Source organism: Aspergillus japonicus, assembly GCF_003184785.1.
Source record: "Aspergillus japonicus CBS 114.51 unplaced genomic scaffold BO86scaffold_34, whole genome shotgun sequence".
Classification (NCBI taxonomy): Eukaryota; Fungi; Ascomycota; class Eurotiomycetes; order Eurotiales; family Aspergillaceae; genus Aspergillus; species Aspergillus japonicus.
The window spans coordinates 147,229-165,948 of NW_020291671.1; the positions used below are offsets into that span (position 1 = coordinate 147,229).

Genomic DNA, 18,720 nt, shown 5'->3' on the forward strand with positions numbered 1-18,720 from the left:
TGACCCGCTCGAATGTTACAAATCGAAACTGGGGCGAGCGGACGTTCCCGATTTATTCCCGACGCAGCGTTTTTTTCTGCGGGTGTATTCCCGAGCCCCATCGGGAATCCGCCGCTCGGGGCCCAGACGTGGCTATCGTTTCGTTTTACGTATAAAGAATCCCATCCCCCCGTTTTCACCGCGTGGTTGATGGTTTAAGGAAAATTCTTTGTTTGATGGTTCCAAAGCTTCACGTTACGGTCTAATCCCATCCCCTCCGCTTCATCTTTTCGCCCTGTCTGGCCGAGATTGTGATCCGGCATCATGATCGTCAAACTTTCCTCCCCCTACAGCTTCCTGGATGACTACAGCGAGGGCGCGCACCCGCGCCTGCTGGAGGCGCTCCTCCGGACCAACATGCCCCAGCAGACCGGCTACGGCACGGACGACTACAGCCACGAGGCGCGCCAGCTCCTGCACGCGCAGCTGCACACCACCGCCGACGAGGTCGCCATCCACTTCGTGCCCAGCGGCACGTCGGCCAACCTGATCTCGATCGCCAGCTGCCTGCGGCCGTACGAGGCGGTCGTCGCCGTCGACTCCGGCCACATCAGCTGCAAGGAGGCCGGCGCCATCGAGGCCACGGGCCACAAGATCATCGGCGTGCCGCACTGCCGCGGCAAGCTGCTGCCCGACCGGCTCGAGCGCGAGCTCGACCGCAACCAGTTCTTCCCGCACATGGCCAAGCCCCGCCTCGTCTACATCTCCCAGTCCACCGAGCTGGGCACCGTCTACACCCGCGCCGAGCTGCAGGCGCTGTCCGCCGTGTGCCGCCGCCGCGGGCTGCTGCTGCTCGTCGACGGCGCGCGGCTGGGCGTCGCGCTGGCCACGACGACCGTCCCGGAGGTCCCCTCGTTGCGGGACATGGTCGACCTGGCGGATATCTTCTGGGTGGGCGGGACCAAGATGGGCGCGTTGCTGGGCGAGGCGGTCGTCGTGCGCCGCGCGATCGCCGAGGGCTTCGAGTTCCACATCAAGCAGCACGGCGCGCTGCTGGCCAAGTCCCGCGTCATCGGCGTGCAGTTCGCCGAGCTGTTCCGCGACCCCGACACCCCCTTGTTCTTCGAGCTGGCGCGCCACGCCAACGAGATGGCCCGCCGGCTGGCCGACAACTTCGTGCAGATGGGCTTCGCGCTCGCCGCCGAGACGGAGACGAATCAGGTGTTCGTGCATATTCCGGATGACATCCTGCCGCTGCTGGAGGAGCGCATCCGGTTCTACGAGTGGGAGAAGGTCGACGGCCACACCGTGGTGCGGATCGTGACCTCGTGGGCGACGGACGAGACGCAGGTCGAGAAGCTGAATCAGTGGGTGCGGCAGGTGCGGCGGGTGCGGGCTTGATGGCTGGCTGTTGGGCCCCGGGGGGTGCGTTACGAATGTCTATAATACAGAGTATTAATGTTAATGAGTCATGACTGTCAATTTTTCATTTTCGTGGGTTGGAGTTGGAGTTGATCTTACGATCGATGCCTCATGATGATTCAAGTGGGGAGGAGAGTTGGAGATGAAATTGAGTGGGGTTGCCCCGAAGAGCCGAATTATCCCCGATCAAGGCGGTGAAGCCCGGCTTTATCTTGCCTAGCCCTCCTCCCAATGTGGGAGCCTTACCAAGACAAGAAGCCTGGAGCGGAGGAGTATGGGAAGTATTGCAGCTACATCACATTATATATGTACGCCGTTCTTGGAGGCGCTGCAAATCAGCTGCGACTACATGAAATCTACCTGATAAACTTGATGCTGATAGGCGGCCGGGACCGTCGCTTATAAACCGCGGGTCCAGCACTTTTGAATATATATTTCCTCTAATAGCGATGGAATCAATACCCAAAACCACCCAAAACCACCCAAAAAATCCAAGGCCACTGGCTCAACCGATCACTCATGAATTCCGCCGATATTCAATCTGAACCCCGACTCGAGCACCCAGGTAGGTGAGCTGCTGCCCCAGATCCTCGCGATAGGCGGGACTGGACCGGCTCTGCCAGAGCTCAATGCGACGCAGGTGAGGCGTTTGGGTTCTCCAATCCGGCGCCTGGAGCCATGCGCAAAGCGTTCTCAGGATGTCGGAGGGGTCCCGAAGAAATTCTTGCGTTGGAATACCATCATCCGGGTACCATACGTCGTCTGTGAGGCGTAGTATTTCGATATTACTTGGAACCGGCTCCTTGAACCTTTGAACGTCGTCTATTTCAAGTCCCATCAGGAGCACCAGCGGACATTCCAGGGCCACGAGCTTGTCAAAATGGACGAGCTTCTTTCAGGTATCCTTGAACAAGAGACTACGGGGAAACCGGCGGGCCCCCGGAAGTAAAGCAACAGCTTCGATGGTTAATTCCCGGAGAGTGTTGCGAACTTGAAGGAGCGCAGCAACAAGCTGCCCACGATCGAGGGTGGACGTGTTCACCCCATCAACGACATCTGTCGGGTAGGACCAGTACCAGTGGAGGGTATCCAGGTTAGGGGTGACCGAGAGGATTTCACCGAGATCCGCTTCATGGACTTGTCCCAGATCGAGGGATCGGAGCTTGGATGAGGCGGGCAGATGCGGCGTAGGCCACACGATTGGGCTCCCCAGCGAAACCGACAGGCACTCCAGATCCGGCAAATACAAGAATGGCAAGATGTTGGTCGCATGCCAGGGCAGACTTTTGCGCGGCTCTCTGCCAGCCTTCCTGCGGTTTGAACGCGGCATGAAGTGGGAATTCACCTCTCGTAAATGCTGGAAGTTGGGCAGTTGATACCTTCCCGACTCACAGATGGCGGAGACAAGCGTCAAACCGACCAGATTGGAGTGTCGAGTCACAACCCCGCTGATGTGCCAAGATCGTAGACTTGAGAGTTGCGCCAAGAGGAGAGCAAGGAAAGCATCTGTAGTCCCCTGGCGCAATTTTCGGATCCAAGACCTGCGATGTGAAACGCCAGTTCTGCGTATAAATGCGATGTGCTCATCCAGCTCATCAACGAAAGGGTGATCGTGGATAATGTAACGTCCAACATCTGGGTGGTACTCATGGAAGGCTGTCATGTCGAGGTGGAAAGATTTGATGTGAGCGGCCAGCTGAGGCCTGCGCAAGATTGTGCGTAGAAGGAGTGGAATCGGAGGAGAATGGGGTTTCCTCCAGATCCAGAAGATCCCACCATAGAGGAGTGGCTCAGCATGAGCGCGCAGAATCTTATGTACTAGACATAGCAAACGAAGTTCAGTGCGCGACAACGACTTGAAGATTAAGCGGAATATCTCTGTCGGACATGCAAGGATGCCGGACGTCTGTCGACTTTTTGACCGCATTGCTCCTGATATCACATGTAGCGAGAAAAGGGGTGGGAAGGGAATAAAGACCCAGTAGGAGGCGTGGGGGATTTCAATCCAAGCCATACTCTGGATTCGATCACGTGTGAACAAAGAGCCCGGCTTTCTTTGTTGAGTGACTCGGTGTGAATTGGTGCTCTTGGAATCCCACAGCAGCATGGCCTGTCCTGTTGGCTGCTGCCATCATTCTGAACTCCTACATCATTGAAAGAACCGAGAAGTGGTCAAGGAGGTAAGGGGAAGGCGCAACGGAGTCACGTGGCAACCTGTCTAAGGCGTCGAACAGATCCTGATGCAGGAGGAAGGACGTCCTGACTAGGTAGCGATCGATGGCTATGGTGAAAATGTTGAAATCTAGCTATTTTGTCATAGTTGAGCATAACTGCTTCTTGGTAAAGCATGTATTCTATCATGGATTCCCTGTTAGGATTCTGGATGGAGTATATATTGATGTCAAAGGCACCAATGGCCATCGGTCTTGCACCTCGTCGATCGATGCCTTGTCTACTCTTCAGGTTCACCTGCGAATTCCTTTACGATCCACTGACACCAATCCTCAAATGCAGTTCGCCACTCTTTCAGCCGTGCGGCTTTGACTCCCTCACTCACCCTCCCCTCAATGCCCTCCAACCACGCCATCTCGTCCTCATCCTCAAAAGCCGCCCATCGCACACTATCCTCCGCCATCTTCGCCAAGCCCCCAAGTCCCGTGTTCTCAAATGCAAGCAGCACCTGATAGAAATCATAGCTTAGCCCGTTTCCCCCATGGCCCAAGATAGCGGGATCATCATTGTTCAACGAGACCGCCACCCCGCGCGCCTGCAGCGCCGGCATTGGATGCGTGAGGATATTCGCCGTGAGACGTAAGACCTCGTGCGAGATGGGACACATCTCGATCAGGATTTTCTGGTCCTTCACCATTTCGATCAGCACGGGGTGCTTGTACAGCGAGAACGCGTGGCCGATGCGGCGGGACTTGAGCAGGATGGCGTCTACTAGGTTTGCGTCGGTGGCATCGCCATCTCCCAAGCACTCGCCAGCATGGAAGAAGAACGGAATTTGGAGGTTGCGTTGGGCGCATTCTTGCTGGAACCATTCGCAGAGCGGGAGGAGCTCGACCAGCGGGCGGCCTAGATCCTCTTGGCCGACGAAGTCAAAGCCTGCAATCACCGCGGGGTAAGCGGCCTTGCTGGAGAGGCAGTCTTGCATGGATGCGCGGAGAAGGTCGTCTGGTAGGCTGCGGATCGCGGTCCAGATGAGGCGGGCGCCCCAGAAACCGGAGCCGTCCGCGGAGGAGCAGTACCGCTGCAGCTCCTGAGAGAAGCATTCGAGGAAGTAGTGGGTGTCGGGTTCAGGGGTGTCCGAGCCCGTTCGGTGGAATGGGCGCGGTACGAGACGAAGTTCGACATACTTGATCCCGTCGGAGTGCAGCTGCTGCAGGAGCCGGGGGACACAGCGGCGGAAGATAGGTTCCGAATAGAAGAGCCCGGCGATGCCGCGGAAGCAAGAGGCGAATTTCTTCCAGATGTCGACGATGCCGCGGTGATGGTGATACAGGGCCTCATCCTCAGTGATGGTCATCTGGGAGATGGCCCAGGATTTGAATCCCAACTCCCCGCTGGGATGGGTGCGAGCGACTTCGGCGATGGGAATGAGCTCGTTTGGAGGGTAATCGGCTTCCCAGATGGACGCAGTTGCTTCAGCGACCGGCCGGTTTGGGCGGTAGTGGAATTCGAAGGCTGGCGGGTTCGTTGACGCGCCAAGCATCAGTGACGCAGGACTAGACACCCAAAATCCGGGGATCTGCAGCGCCTGGTCGAGCATCCAGTCGATGTCAATCATCGCCTCCATATGGGCATGCAGGAGACACCCTTTGGGCATGGCGGACACGAGTCTCCACAGCGAAGTTTTGTGCATCCGATCGCGCGAGATCGCAAAGGACATGCCAGGAAACACGACGGGGTGCTTAGCCTCACTGTGACTCCCCTCAGGTGTTGTCCAAAAGATCTCCGATTCTTGCTGGCGGATGCGGGCAACGATCTTCGCAGCGGTTTGCGCCGTGGCGGACATGTTTGTCTTGAAGGCATGGTCGTGGCGGATGGTTTTCTCTTGGTCGAGTACAGCGGACCGTTCTTGGAGGTGACGTTGGATTTTTGTCTGCGTCATCTTGGGTTGAGAGATAGTAAAATCGATGAAAGATGAAGAAACAATGGAGGGGTAGTCCAGAGTATGTGTAATGTAGATAAGCGGGGTGTTGATCGACCGCAATCAGGATGGACCGTCCCTAATTGCCTCTTCAGGTGAATTAGTGGGGATTAACCGCTATCGTAACAAATGCGGCAAATGACGTTGCCATACTTGGTTGGCATCGTCGAGTAGCTTATGTTTGTCACAACAATGAAGAAACGGAGTGTAGCCTTCCGACTGATAGACGGCACAACAACCTATTAGGTCTCTAAAGCGTGACAGGGAACTCTGTCCAAGCGCCATGCCGTAGACAAGGTTATTGATCAGCACACACCTTCACCTTCACCTTCACCCTGGAGACCAGCAATCAATCTGCACACCAATATGAGGTGGCACACCTTAGGTCGCACACTGTTGACTCCGCTTATACTCAGGCAAAGCCCATCCCACCATCCACTCCGACTCCAGCACCTCGTCGACAGTCAACTTGATTCACTTGTACTCGATGCGATGGTTCCCGGCCACTGTGGAGCCCACGCGCGTGAAAGACCTTGGTCCGAGGTTTCGATGCCACAGAATCCGAGCAACTGAGATTGGAACTCGATGCGGTATGCATAGTGGCATCAGCGATGAGGGCAATTTCAAGTAGCGTAACATAAACATAATGTGTCGGGGGGATCAAAGGTATGGTCGAGAATACTCAGGCAATGGCCGCGGAAAACACAACAATCGAGCCTGTTTGCACGGTTTGCCTGATCACAGACTCATGATGATCACGTGAACTTCCTGCCTCAGAAACGAGGTGCTCACGGAGCACGGAACACGGAGCAAACGCTTCCGAGACCAGATCCTGACTGCCTCAGGCAGGAAGTTACCACCGTTCGAGTCAGGGTGAGATCAGTCCCAGTCAGTCACCAAATTCCCAACGGCTACCGAGTCAAGCGCAATTCCCGGCCCCGTCCAGAACGAAACAAATGCAGGAATGATAAGAAAGAAACAAGAACTGGAAAAGGGATCCACCGTGCGGGCTTCGCAGAACAAACCCTATCATTCCCGAGCCGGCCAAATCCCGCCATTCCCGATCCTCGGCTTTTCTTTCATCGCATCGTCTCCGCAATGCGTCTGTCCATCTCCTGCGACAGCTGTCGGTAGGCCACCCATCAACACATCCCCATTGTACTGTTAGCCTATCCCTCACTGATGAACTCAGCCGGTCGAAAGTGAAATGCGTGCACGATGGCCAACCCCCGTGTCGCCGATGTCACCGCCTCAACCGCGACGATACCTGCGTGCTCACCGACCCACGCTCCCCGGCGGCGATCCGTACGCCTCGCAGTCGCCAATCCACCACTCCATATCCCAGTAGCACGCTGCGTCGCGCAAGCAGAGCGACCAATGCCTCGCCAGAGCTCAGCAGCCCTGTCATGCCCAGTACATCCACCACGCCCATCGCAACCCTCTCAACCGCCACCCTGATCAATGCCTGCGATATCTACCGCAAGCGCTTCCCCGTCGTGAACTTCCTGCACTACCCGTCCCTTATCGCCGACCTCTCCAACGATCTCGCGTCCGTGGATCCAGTCTTCCTAGCCTCACTCCTCTCGCTGTGCGTGCGGTTCATGAGCGACGATGACCTCGCCCCCGAGGAGACGTACGCCACCTACGCGCGGACGCAGCTGGCGCATCGCGCCTTCGAAGCGCCCTCGCTCTACCTCGCGCAATCCCTGGTCATGCTCTCGCTGTACGAATGGGGATCCGGCCATCCCTATCGTGCGTGGATGTACAGCGGTACGCACTCTTCTTCCCCCCCCCCCCCCACCTCTCCCCCAGAACCCCACTAAATTGAACACCAGGAATGGCAACCTACATGCTGCAAACCCTCCTCAAAACTGCCGACGACAGCATGGAGCACAACCCGGATGACTTCCATGCAGCCCCACAGACCCAAATCGCCTACGAACAGCTCGTGCGCACGTACTGGTGCTGCTTCGCGCAGGACTGCGAGCTCAGCTCCGGCGCGCGGCAGCACATCGCTCTCTCGTTCCGGCAGATCCTGGTGCCCCTGCCCATCAGCGACCAGGACTTCACGTTCGGGCGGGTGTGTCCGACGCGGCTGATGCCCCGCGACATGACGCAGGGATCCTCGTCGCGGGTGAAGGGGCTGCTGACGATCGACCGGGGGCTGAGCATCGTGACGCGCGGGTTCGACATCTTCGTGCGGATCCTGCGATTCGCGAACGAGAACCGCCGCGGGCGGGCCGGCGGCGACTCCGTGGGGATGTGGACGACCCTCAAGGGGGAGCTGGACGAATGGCGCGAGCTGCAGGACGTCACGGTGCGGTTCCCCGAGACGAGCGCCCAGGCCCACGTCGCATTGGGGTACGGGGAGTTGTTTGCCTACATCAATCTGGTGTATTTCATGAGCCGCCTCTTCCTCTATCGCGACTCCTTCCTCTCCACCCACCCCCCGGCCCCGGCCCCGGCCACAGCCTCGGCCACCAGAGCTACAGCTACAGCTACAGACACCGATGCAGATACAGACCCCGACAAAGCCCTCGACCATCTCTTCACCGCCGCCCAGCACATCGGCAGCATCATCGCCGCCCTCGACGCCTCCGGCACCCCCGTCATCACCTCCTACGCCGGCTACAGCGTCTTCGTCGCCGCCCACATCAACATGTACGGCTCCGTCGTCCCCGCCCGATACCCCGGCGGCCGGGCGCGCGCCGAGCACGAGAAGAAGCGCAACTTCGATTACCTCGAGCGATTGTGTCGGTATTGGGTGGTTGGGCATAGTTGGGTACGTCTGTCTCTTTCCCCTTCTTGATTTTAGGTGGTACGGTTGGATGATGCTTGTGGGTGTACGGTGACATGAGCACGTGTGGTCATAGTAAGTGGGCATGGCTAATGTATGTCAACAGTGGCGGACCCTCCAAGAAGCAAATCGGTTCTATTCCACTGCCAGGCTGCCAGGGAGTCTATCGGGGACGAATGCGGCGTCCTCGGCGGAACGGAGTATGGAGAGGCCGGATCATCTCACGCTGGCGGGGACGCTCGATGAGTACGGGGATATTCGAGTGGAGAGGCCGGAGATCTCGGCTGCTCGGTCGAGGGGTGGGGACGGGGATGCTCGGGCTGAGGTTGACCCCGGTGGCAGTGGTAGTAGGGCTGCGCGGGGAAGTGGTGCTGTGGCTGCTGGGGGACTTGTCTCGCAGGTGCCCACTACGGCTGGGGTCAGCAGCGCTGGCACGGCTACCGCGGACTATGTCGAGCCGCAGTTGGGGTCGGAGATGGTCCAGTGGCCGTTCTTAGACGAGAACTGGTCGTTGGGCTTTGATCTGGGGTTCGATGCTGCTTGGCCTGGGTTGGGGTGACTACGTTACGCATGGGCTGCCCGACGGGTTGGAGGTTAATGATGCTTGTAGCATTTACGATTGTTTCACGGCAAGCAAGGTACTAGTCGTGTATTCGGATTATGCATAATCAGATAAAGCAACCAAACAGAAATCTGTCTACCGATCTACCCCCTTCTCCCGCTCAGCCCGCAACTTAGCCACCACCCTGCCCCCCAACATCACCAAACTATCCGCATTCACAATATCCAACGTACTGACATTCGCCCCCATCTCCGCCTTGATCCAGTTGCGCAACTCCACCGCCGCCAGCGAATCCAGCCCGTACACCGACAGGGGTTGCCCCGGCTCCACCTGCTGCGAGTCGTCCCACCGCAGCATCTGCGCCAGCCGCGTGCCCAGGATCTCCAGACAGGTCTGCTGCACCAGCTGCTCGTCGGGATCGGTATTTTTATCCACCGGAAACAATCTTTGGAATTGCTGTACCGCGCGCGCGAGGGGGTCGGTCTTGCTCCCAGACCCCCCGGCAGCAGAGGAGGACTCGCTGTTCACGGCGAAGAGCGTGCGGAACCGCGGATCGAAGCGCAGCATGGACTGCTCGGGGTCTTGCGGGAGGGCGAGGCCCGTGATCATCTGTGTGATCGGCGGAATACTAGGGTCAGTGGTGGTGGTGGTGGTGGTGGCGACCTGGCAGCATAGCGCCGCGTCGAGGATCGCGTGCAGGGCGCTCTCCGGGATGGCGGTGGTCTCGATGGAACGCTGGTAGCGCTGCGAGAGGGCGTCCGACTCGGCGATGACGCCCACGTCCTCGATCACGCCGAGGTTGACGGTCAGGCACTGGGCGCCGAGCGAGCGGCGGTAGGCGGCAAAGGAGTCGAGGAAGCTGTTGGCCGCGGCGTAGTTGGCCTGGCCCTTGCTGCCGACCACGCTGGAGATGCTGGATAGACATAGGAAGAAGCCCAGCGGGAGGCGCTTCTCGGTCGCTACGCTGTGCAGGTTCCATGCGCCGTGCACCTTGGCTTCGGTCGCCTGATGGAATTCCCGAACCGTCATCGTCTCGTACGGCCGGTCGCGGAGGACCATCGCGCCGTGGATCACCCCCTGAATCGGGTAGGGGGCGCGTGTGAAGGCCCGTCGCACGTCCACGATGCGCGCCACGTCCCCACGGCAGTCGTAGATCTCGCAGCCCAGCGAGCGGCATTGCGCGATCACGGCCTGCGAACGTGGGTCGCGGCAGCCGCTGCGAGTCATGATCACGATGTGGCGCACACCGCGGTAGGCGAGGCGGATGGCAAAGCTGCCGCAGAGGCCTTTGAGGCCTCCAACGATAAGGAAGGCCGTGGTGTCAGTGATGGTCACATTGTGCTGCAACCGACGAACGGGCACTGCGATGTCTCCTGTTGCTTCACCGTCGCTGATGACGATCTTGCCGATGTGCTTGCCGCTCCGGAGGTAGGCGAATGCCTCGGGGATCTGGGTCATCGAGAACGGCGTTATGCGAGTAATGGGGCTGATATGTCCTCCGGCGGTGAGTTCAAAGATGCGCTTCATGAGTCTGTAGACAGGTGGTTAGGGGTGGTAAATGGGTTATCTTGGGAACCGCTTACTTGAAATGCACTCCATCACGCATGATCTTAGCATGGGAGAGATCGACGGCCCGATAAGAACAGCCGCGATCGAACGGCTCCATCGAGAGATAATTGCGCTCGACAATGTCCCGCTTGCCAATCTCTACCATCGTGCCTCCGTCGGCACAGATTCGCCAGGTAGCATCGAGCAACTCGCCTGTCAGTGAGTTGACGATGACATCGATCCCTTCCCCATTCGTAGCTTTCATAATCTCCGCAGCAAACGCAGTACTCCGGGAAGTGAACATGCGGTCGAATGGGATGCCGAACGTCTCATGCAGATACTGTCGCTTCTCGTCGGTGCCGACCGTGACGAATATCTCTGCTTCGGCGTACAGCGCAAGTTGGATGCATGCGATACCCACGCCTCCGGCTGCCGAGTGGATCAATACCCTCTGGCCCTTTTGAAGATTGCCAATGTTGAACAGAGAGTAGATTGCCGTGGAGTAAACCACCGGCATACTGGCCGCCTCTTCAAATGACATGGACGCCGGAATCTCATGAGTGTAACCAATCGGCACCTGGACTCGGTTTGCCAACGATCCCTTGATGATGAAAGCCATGCGACTGCCTACAAGGTCCGGGGACAGTCCAGCGCCCACGCGTCTTACAATACCCGCCCCCTCCAAGCCAAGAAGATATTCGTTTTCAGGTACGATACCCATCGTGACGGCCACGTCCTTGAAGTTGAGGCCCACAGCCTGTACTTCAATCTCGACATCGTGGTCTGGTAAAGCGACTTCAGCGATCTCGCAGAAGGTAAGTCCGTCAAGTGTGCCTAGTCTCTCGGCTCGGAGCTGGACAGTGGAATCGAGATCGTGAATCCGGGTCAAGATCGGGGTGTCGGTTTCTTCTTCAATGGCTTTGTCCAGACGCTTGTATGGTTCAACGCGGTGGATATAGATGATGCCATTGCGTTCGGCGTACTCGCAGTCTGTAAGCCAGCGGGCTTGCGGGCGACTTAGCTGCGCCAAGGCGTGCACTATGGCGCTAGGTGCAAATGGATCGTCCCGACTCTCGACGTCCAGCGTCATGACGACCGCTGATGGGTCTTCAGATCGGATGGAGCGGAAAAGACCAGAGATCATAGCATTGTCTGGCTCCGTCACCTGCATTTGTCCTCCGTGTGTGACCCATAGGATCTTACAGCCTCGTCCAACGAGACCACGCAGACACTGCCATTGCTCGTCCGAGATCTGAGGTAGGACAGGGGCAAACAATTCGTCAATTACCAAGACAGTGCTGGACTCGGGAATGTTGTCGGGGTTGCAGACGTGCTCAATTGCTTCCCAGCCCGCTGCGTGCAAATGAGCCCGGATCGCCTGGGTCAGGGATGTGGAAGGCTCCATGTAAAACAAATGCAACGTTTTGGAAGTTCCACCATTCTTGGCGGCTGGATATAAGCCACATAGATAGGCCAGACTATCGATTTCAGGGATTGGTAGGACCTGTGAGAACGAAACCTCATCAATTTGCGACGACTGGTCCCCCGCACCCTGGGCGTTCAATCCGGTGAGTAAAACACGTCCGTCTGCTGAGAGGAGACCCTTTGCTTTCCTCAACAAGGGGGCTACTTCTTGGTCCGTGCCGAAGTTAACAATGATCGCATCGAAAGTCTCCTCTGTAGAGTCTAATCCCAGAGCCGCGCCTTCGCGGTCGTAGACAAAGAAAGAAGCGTTCTTTCTTTCCCGATAGCGAGCTTGTAATCGGTCAAGTGCCTCAATGTCCTCTCCCAAACAGCAGTATCTACGATAAGACTCTGTAGCAGTAGAGGCCTTTCTCTCAAACCACGTGCTGGTTTCGGCTCCTGTTCCTAGGTTGATCTCCAAGATAGCCAAGGCAGGATTTCTATGGGCCATCAAATCAAGAAGATACGGTACTGACTCCTCCTGAGGGACATTTAGCTTTGACAACGCATCGCACATCAATGTGGTAATGTCCGGCTTCCAGACATCGCGGGTCAGCCACTGTGATGCAATGGGATCCACCCCGAGGTCGATAAGATGGGTTGAAAAGTTCTTCAACTGCATGAGCAGCGCCCCAGTATCAGGATCGTACATGGATACGTCAGACCAGAAGCTCTTTCCAGTATTCTCGCGCCCTCTGCCGGAGTATGCACTGGTTGCGACAGCCATTCCCGAGGCCGGGCGGTTCGGGTTCGGGTTGATAATCAGGTCGTCAAATGCTGATGGAACGAGAGGTTCCTTGAGGCGTGTACGGAGTCCCTCGCAGAATGCAGGGGCTGTCGCTCGAAAGATGCCATCAAGAGCCGCAGGATGGTAAGGATAATGTGACTGAGCCTTCCCAGCGACAGAAGGCTCACAGAGCGTCACCAGGGAACGAGAATAACGCTTGCCCGCGTGCGCCTCGACTTTCTCGAGCAGGTAGAATGCCGGGCCGTATTCGAATCCCATTTCGGCAAATGCCTTGGTCCAGAGATCTCCGGCCACAGGATTTACGAGAGGGGCAAGGTCTCTTATGGAGGCGACGTCGAGAATAGGGTCTTGGACCCGGATCTGACCACCTGCGTGCTTGATTGTGGCGCCGCCAGCATGACTTGATGACACTGAGAACTCGTACCACACATCCTTGGACCCTGGGAGGGGGTTGAGAGATAAGTAGACATCTGGTTCGATCCCTTCTTCAAGCGTGAGAGCCATTTCGAAGCGCACATTGCGTAGATGATAACATAGATCACTCGCTGTTTCAGCAGAGGATAGACCGTTCATTGACTGTAACTGGTAGATTCCTTCAATGGCCATGGCGAGGTAACCGGAACCCGGGAACACAACGTTTGAGCCAATACGGTGATCCTTCAGCCACGGCAGATTGGTCAGGTTCATAGTCTTCTTGAACAGTGGTGCCCGCCAGGATGCGCCGAGGACCTTGCTTCCAATGAGATCGTGCTGGACGAACCTTTTGAACCGCCAATCCCTACTGGCGGCGCTTTCATTCCAGTACCTAGTGGAGTGGTTCCAACAATAATTGGGCAGGTCAATAATCACCCGAGGGGCGGAGGACTCTACATCTTCGTTGACCTGAGCCATGTCAACGGGGAGACCGGAGAGGTATAGTTCACCGGCGACTTCAAGTGTGGCGCGGATCGAGTCTTGACCTCGTTTCAGCGCCGAGAGGTAGGTAGTAGCCGTCGCCCTGCTGCCCATGCTAGCCATGATCTGTGCAATGGGTCCCTTCAGGGTGCCACTCGGACCAATCTCAATGAGTTTGTCAATAGGAGACTCTTCAGACAGCATGCAGCGCACAGCGTCGTCGAATCGAACGGGGCATGTCATGTTAGTCTTCCAGTAATGAACGTCGGGTGCCTGCTCTTGCTTCGAGCCGTAAACCGACGAAAACATGGAAACTGAGTCAAATGCCCTGTTGCCGTGGAATGTTGGAGGCAGATCTCGCGCTAGCAGCCTTTCGTAGGCTGCTCCAACACTCTCCATGTACGCAGAATGATAGGCCATGTCGACTTGCAGCATGCGCGCAAAGACACCTGCTTCTACCAGTCGCGACCTCACCTCCTCTAGTCCTGCTTTATTGCCAGACAAGGTAAGACTTTTGGGACTATTATAACAGGCGATCTGAACATTTTCGCAGCCGTCCATGAACGGGACGATTTCATCAGCTCCGATGCCTACAGCCAACATTCCCAGTGCATCGCCACCCGGCTTCTCGTCCGCTGACGCCTTTCCTCGGTGGTAGGCGATGATGATAGCCTCCGCCTCTGTCAAGTACCCAGCGGTGTAGGCGGCCGCGATCTCACCAGACGAGTGGCCAACGACAGTATTTGGCACAATTCCCCAACCACGAAGAACCGCGATCAAAGCGAGTTGAAGTGCTGTCACAAGCGGCTGGCTGAATTCGGGTTTTCGCACATGCTCCGCATCTCGAGCGGTGGTCAGCTCCTCATACAGAGTCCATTTCGGTGGGTCAGGTAAGCAATGGAGGACGCTGTCAAGATTCCTGATCATCTCGCGTGCAGGCTCAAACGCCTGGAGTAGCTCACGACCCATCTCTGGCCATTGAGATCCCTGGCCCGTGAAGAGGAAGCCGACCTGAGGCGGCCGGGCGCTTTTCTTGCCAAAGGTGACGAGGGTGGGTTGCGAAAAGTTGGGGCTATCGGCAACCATGTAAGCTCGATTGAACAGATGACTTCTTCGGGTACCGAGCGTATAGGCAAGGTCACGCAGTTTGATCTTGACCTTTTCATCCTGCATATGCTCAGTCATGTTTTGTATATAGCGACGGACCGATGCCTCATCATTGGCTGAAAAGCACAGCAGATAGGGCCGATTGGTGGTCGCTTCGTCCTCATTACCCGAGCTTTTATGGAACGAGGATGTATATGTCGGTTTATAGCCTTGGAGGACTACGCTTGGCTCCTCGAGGATCGCATGCGCATTCGACCCACCGAAACCAAAACAGTTGACGCCAACACGGCGGAATGGCATGTCGGGAAAGTCGGTGACATGCCGTGAGGCTTCTAGTTTCAACTTCTTGAAGTCGACTGTAACAATTAGCAAAGATACAGGAAGTGGATATGGGACATACTGTTGGGGTTCGGTGTAAGAAATGTTGGGTTGCCTGGAATCTTCCCAGTCTCGAGGACCATTACAGCCTTCAAGATTCCCGACAAGCCTGCGGCTGGCTCAGAATGTCCAATGTTACTCTTGATCTAGTAAAATGTTAGCTTCCATCATCTGATTTCGTAGTGCAGGTCATTTCAATGGGCGCTCCAACCGATCCTATCCGCAGTGGTTGATCATCTGGTCTGTACGGCGCAAAGACCAAGGAAGCACCCTCAGTCTCAATCGGATCACCGACCAGAGTGCCGGTTCCATGGCATTCGAGGTATCCGATGTGAGAGAAGTCCGTAATGTTTGCATTTGCGTAGGCCTGTCGCACGGCTGCGGCCTGGTCATCGCCGCTTGGAGAGGCAATACCCGGAGTGCGACCATTGTGGTTGTTTGCGATTCCTCGAATGACAGCTCGAATTGGGTCGCCATTTTGGAGTGCATCATCGAGTCGTTTTAAAATGACCGTATTCATACCTTCCGCTCGCACATAGCCGTCAGCTTTGGCGTCAAAGACATGGCAGCGACCGGTAGGAGAATGTGTATATCTGATTGTGCCACCTAGGTCTGTTAGTCACGACCGCTTCAAGTTGTGGAATAGCTGCATACCTTCGCAAGCATATTCCGGGCTGCGCAAATTAGTATCATGGACATGAGTGGCGCAATCGAGTCGTCACTTACTTGAGAATTAGGCTAGATGCCGCCACGATCGCTCCGTTGATCTCTCCAGTATGCAAAGCTCTGCAAGCGACGTCCATAGCCACTAACGAGCTGGAGCAAGCGGTATCAATGGGCATGCTGGGACCCTTGATGTTCAAGAAATGGCTCACTCTGCAACTCAACATCGTTCCGGAGCACCCAATACCTACGTTGGACGGTCGCGCATCAGGGTCGCGTGCGAAGATATCCCAATAATCTGCTGGGTTGTCAGCGTCGGCACAAGGAAAGTGTCCTGAACCGGATGAGCCTACCTCCAGGGTGGGCGCCCACATAGCAGCCATACTTCTCGCCTGATATTGACTCGAGAGAAATGCCGGCATTCTCGAGCGCTTCGTAGACGACCTCCAGCAATATTCGCTGCTGAGGGTCCATTGATATCGCATCTTGAGGAGTGATGTTAAAGAATTTGGCATCAAACGCGGCAGGGTCCACGGTTTCCATGAACATGGCGCCAGAGGATCTTGAAGTTCGTGGTCTGTCTGAACCATCGTAATGGCCTTTCCGGTTAAATCGCGTTTCGGGAGCTTCTGTGTCTGCCACACCACCCTTCATCAGGAACTCCCATAAGCGATGGGGCGAGTCATTCTGGCCCGGAAGTCGACATGACATGCCCACGATGGCAATGGGCTCTTGGATGTAACATCTTGAAAGCAGACTCGTCGACGAGTCTGAAGTCTCAGGGGTCAGTGCCATGGTGGAAGAGAGTCAAAGGGGGAGGGTGCTGGCGAGGGACATTTGGTGGATTGTATCCAGGATCAGATCATAAGATGCTGAAGATGAAGGTGGAGGAGGAAATTGACTAGTTAGTCATGCACTACGACCCAGCAATCATCAAACAAGCGCATCGCACCAATTGTGATGCGTTGTCTTGAGAATGGCTCCTGCACGGGAAAGGCGTTCATGGCACGATTAACCTTCACACCACCCCGTGCCCTTGCGCCGCCCTTGCTGCAAATGAGAGGCGGTCTGTTGAAAGGTAAATTGCTTCATTTTCCAACTAGGATACACTGGTGGCCAGCGAATCGACATGCCAAAAGCAGGCGGAAACAAAAGCCAACGCCGCAAGCACCACCCGAATTGTCCTCGTGCCAAGGGGCCTGCAGGATTCAGAATGCCGATCTGACGCGGGGTTATCATGACCCTAGACCGCCGCTTATGAGACCTAGCCACGGAGAAAATGGCTTTGTTGCGGGGAGCCGATTCCTTCAAAAGCCGGTTGGTTGCTCAAAGAGGGGTGTTATATTAGTGAGCTGTTTGAATGGCAAGACGATCATCAGTATAGGACGTGTAGACCAATACTCGGAAGAGGGGGCACTGTACTCGCTCAGCTATCTCCTCGTCGAGGTAGATGGACATTTGCAGTCGATCTCTCCCACTCGAGTTGAAGAAGTACACGGGGGAAATGCTTCTCGCCTATGATTTCGAGGTTCTCTGGATCGAAGAGAGAGTAGATTAGGGAGTTCAATCGAAAACGAGGAAGAGGGAAGGAGGGAGGGAGCAGTGAGGGAGTGAGGGGCAGGATATCCGAGGGTCACGGGAGCAGCTCTCCCGAGCTCTCAAAGATTATCTCCGGCTGGCTGTCTCTTATCTCCGCAGGCCTTGTGCAACCACCCACTCTTCCAAGTTCGTCTTCCAAGTTACCTTCTACTTTCACTATCCACTGTCCATTATCCACTATACACATGTTCACTCTTCGACGGGAAGGCCTGGACCAGTCCACGCATTCTTCGAGTCGGCAGATTTGATCGGTGAGTGTGCTACATCGCTTGCCAATAGAAGCAGCGAATGGAATAACCAGTATACTCAGCCCTGCGAGCTGCGGATGGAGTGCCATCGACTGACAATCTTTCTCTTCACTACAGTTTCCCCGATCGCTTTCCATTCCAACGACCTCAATCTACACATCGTATACTCTAGCGTTCTTTCCGTCATCGATGAAGTTGACATCTCATTGCCAACCCGTGGCTCATATCCTCACATCGAACCGCGATGTGCGAAGCAGCTAGCTAGACTCGGACTTGAATGCAGATCAGAAGCGGCTAGATCGACTTATCACCGAGATTTCGACTACGTACCCATGGCTCCCACATTTGAAACGCTATCAAGGGCCATGGAGCCTATTGGAGACTGGGTTTGAGGCTTGAAAGTCTACAAGCTCAGTGAAGTTGACGTGGACCATGACAAAGCGGGTATGTTTATTCGGTCTCCATGCCGAATTTGGGGGAGTCTTGCGCAGCGTTGTGGATTGACCATGACCCCGTCAAGACTCATTCAGTTCGCGGTCTGCTATTTTAGCTTTGTTGGACCACAGAACAGCGAGCCCCTATGCCTTTCATCGCGACCAAAGGAACTTTGAAAGTCACGGCCGCTGTGATTCGTCGAGTTGACCACCGCTCTTCACATCATTGCATCGAAATGGGTTGATATTGGCCTAGCCCGATCAGAATTCCAGGCGAGACACTCTGTCGCTGGTCGCTGATCTGAGTTTGCCAAAATTCCGCTGAGTCAGCGAGCAATGAGCGGGTGTGGCGCAGGCTTCTTCGAGAAGTTCATTTCTCGGATGAAAATAGCCTGTCAAACAAACGAGAGGGGCTGGGGCTGGGGCTGGGGCATAGCCTACGAGGCTTGTTGTGGTGGTGAGAACCAGACGATCGGCCGTTCGACTTGGTAGCATGCATCCACTCCGAACAAGATTTTCTGCATCGCGGGCTAAAGTTTTTTCCTTATCGCGTCTCGGAACGATCTCTATCCGTACACAATTGTTGATGCTTTGTGCTTTACAACCACCCAAAACCGTTCCAATCCGACGGCGACTCGGGTACACTTAAGTATATCGCTATTGTCTGGCATAGTGCATATCAATTCGTGGTGTTTGGGTGCGCCATAGCACCAGAAAATGAGAA

General features: G+C 56.0%; 5 protein-coding genes across 5 annotated transcripts; 2 read left to right on the forward strand and 3 right to left on the reverse strand.

Moving 5' to 3' along the window:
- Nucleotides 1-205: 205 nt before the first annotated feature.
- Nucleotides 206-1,380, forward strand: BO86DRAFT_457141 (threonine aldolase family protein; the record flags this gene model as incomplete). The annotated part of the gene is made up of 1 exon (XM_025677207.1): nt 206-1,380. The coding sequence occupies exon 1, from the start codon at nt 304-306 to the stop codon at nt 1,378-1,380; it is 1,077 nt and encodes a 358-aa protein (XP_025526384.1). The 5' UTR covers nt 206-303.
- A 524-nt stretch (nt 1,381-1,904) lies between these two features.
- BO86DRAFT_433192 (uncharacterized protein) lies at nt 1,905-3,328 on the reverse strand (the record flags this gene model as incomplete). The annotated part of the gene is made up of 1 exon (XM_025675822.1): nt 1,905-3,328. One exon carries the CDS (start codon nt 3,326-3,328, stop codon nt 2,297-2,299), a length of 1,032 nt encoding a protein of 343 aa, XP_025526385.1. The 3' UTR covers nt 1,905-2,296.
- Nucleotides 3,329-3,786: 458 nt separating this feature from the next.
- On the reverse strand, nt 3,787-5,515 carry BO86DRAFT_341399 (adenosine deaminase family protein; the record flags this gene model as incomplete). The annotated part of the gene is made up of 1 exon (XM_025669077.1): nt 3,787-5,515. The coding sequence occupies one exon, from the start codon at nt 5,513-5,515 to the stop codon at nt 3,854-3,856; it is 1,662 nt and encodes a 553-aa protein (XP_025526386.1). The 3' UTR covers nt 3,787-3,853.
- A 962-nt stretch (nt 5,516-6,477) lies between these two features.
- On the forward strand, nt 6,478-8,980 carry BO86DRAFT_341402 (transcription factor domain-containing protein). The gene is made up of 4 exons (XM_025669078.1): nt 6,478-6,684; nt 6,747-7,324; nt 7,390-8,336; nt 8,458-8,980. The coding sequence occupies exons 1-4, from the start codon at nt 6,653-6,655 to the stop codon at nt 8,908-8,910; spliced, it is 2,010 nt and encodes a 669-aa protein (XP_025526387.1). The 5' UTR covers nt 6,478-6,652; the 3' UTR covers nt 8,911-8,980.
- Nucleotides 8,981-9,048: 68 nt separating this feature from the next.
- Nucleotides 9,049-16,535, reverse strand: fma-PKS (polyketide synthase fmaB; the record flags this gene model as incomplete). Its single annotated transcript, XM_025674535.1, has 7 exons — nt 16,069-16,535; nt 15,779-16,013; nt 15,707-15,726; nt 15,264-15,658; nt 15,075-15,198; nt 10,497-15,030; nt 9,049-10,444 (listed from the first exon to the last, which is right to left on the reverse strand). The coding sequence occupies exons 1-7, from the start codon at nt 16,508-16,510 to the stop codon at nt 9,049-9,051; spliced, it is 7,146 nt and encodes a 2,381-aa protein (XP_025526388.1). The 5' UTR covers nt 16,511-16,535.
- Between the last annotated feature and the right edge of the window lie 2,185 nt (nt 16,536-18,720).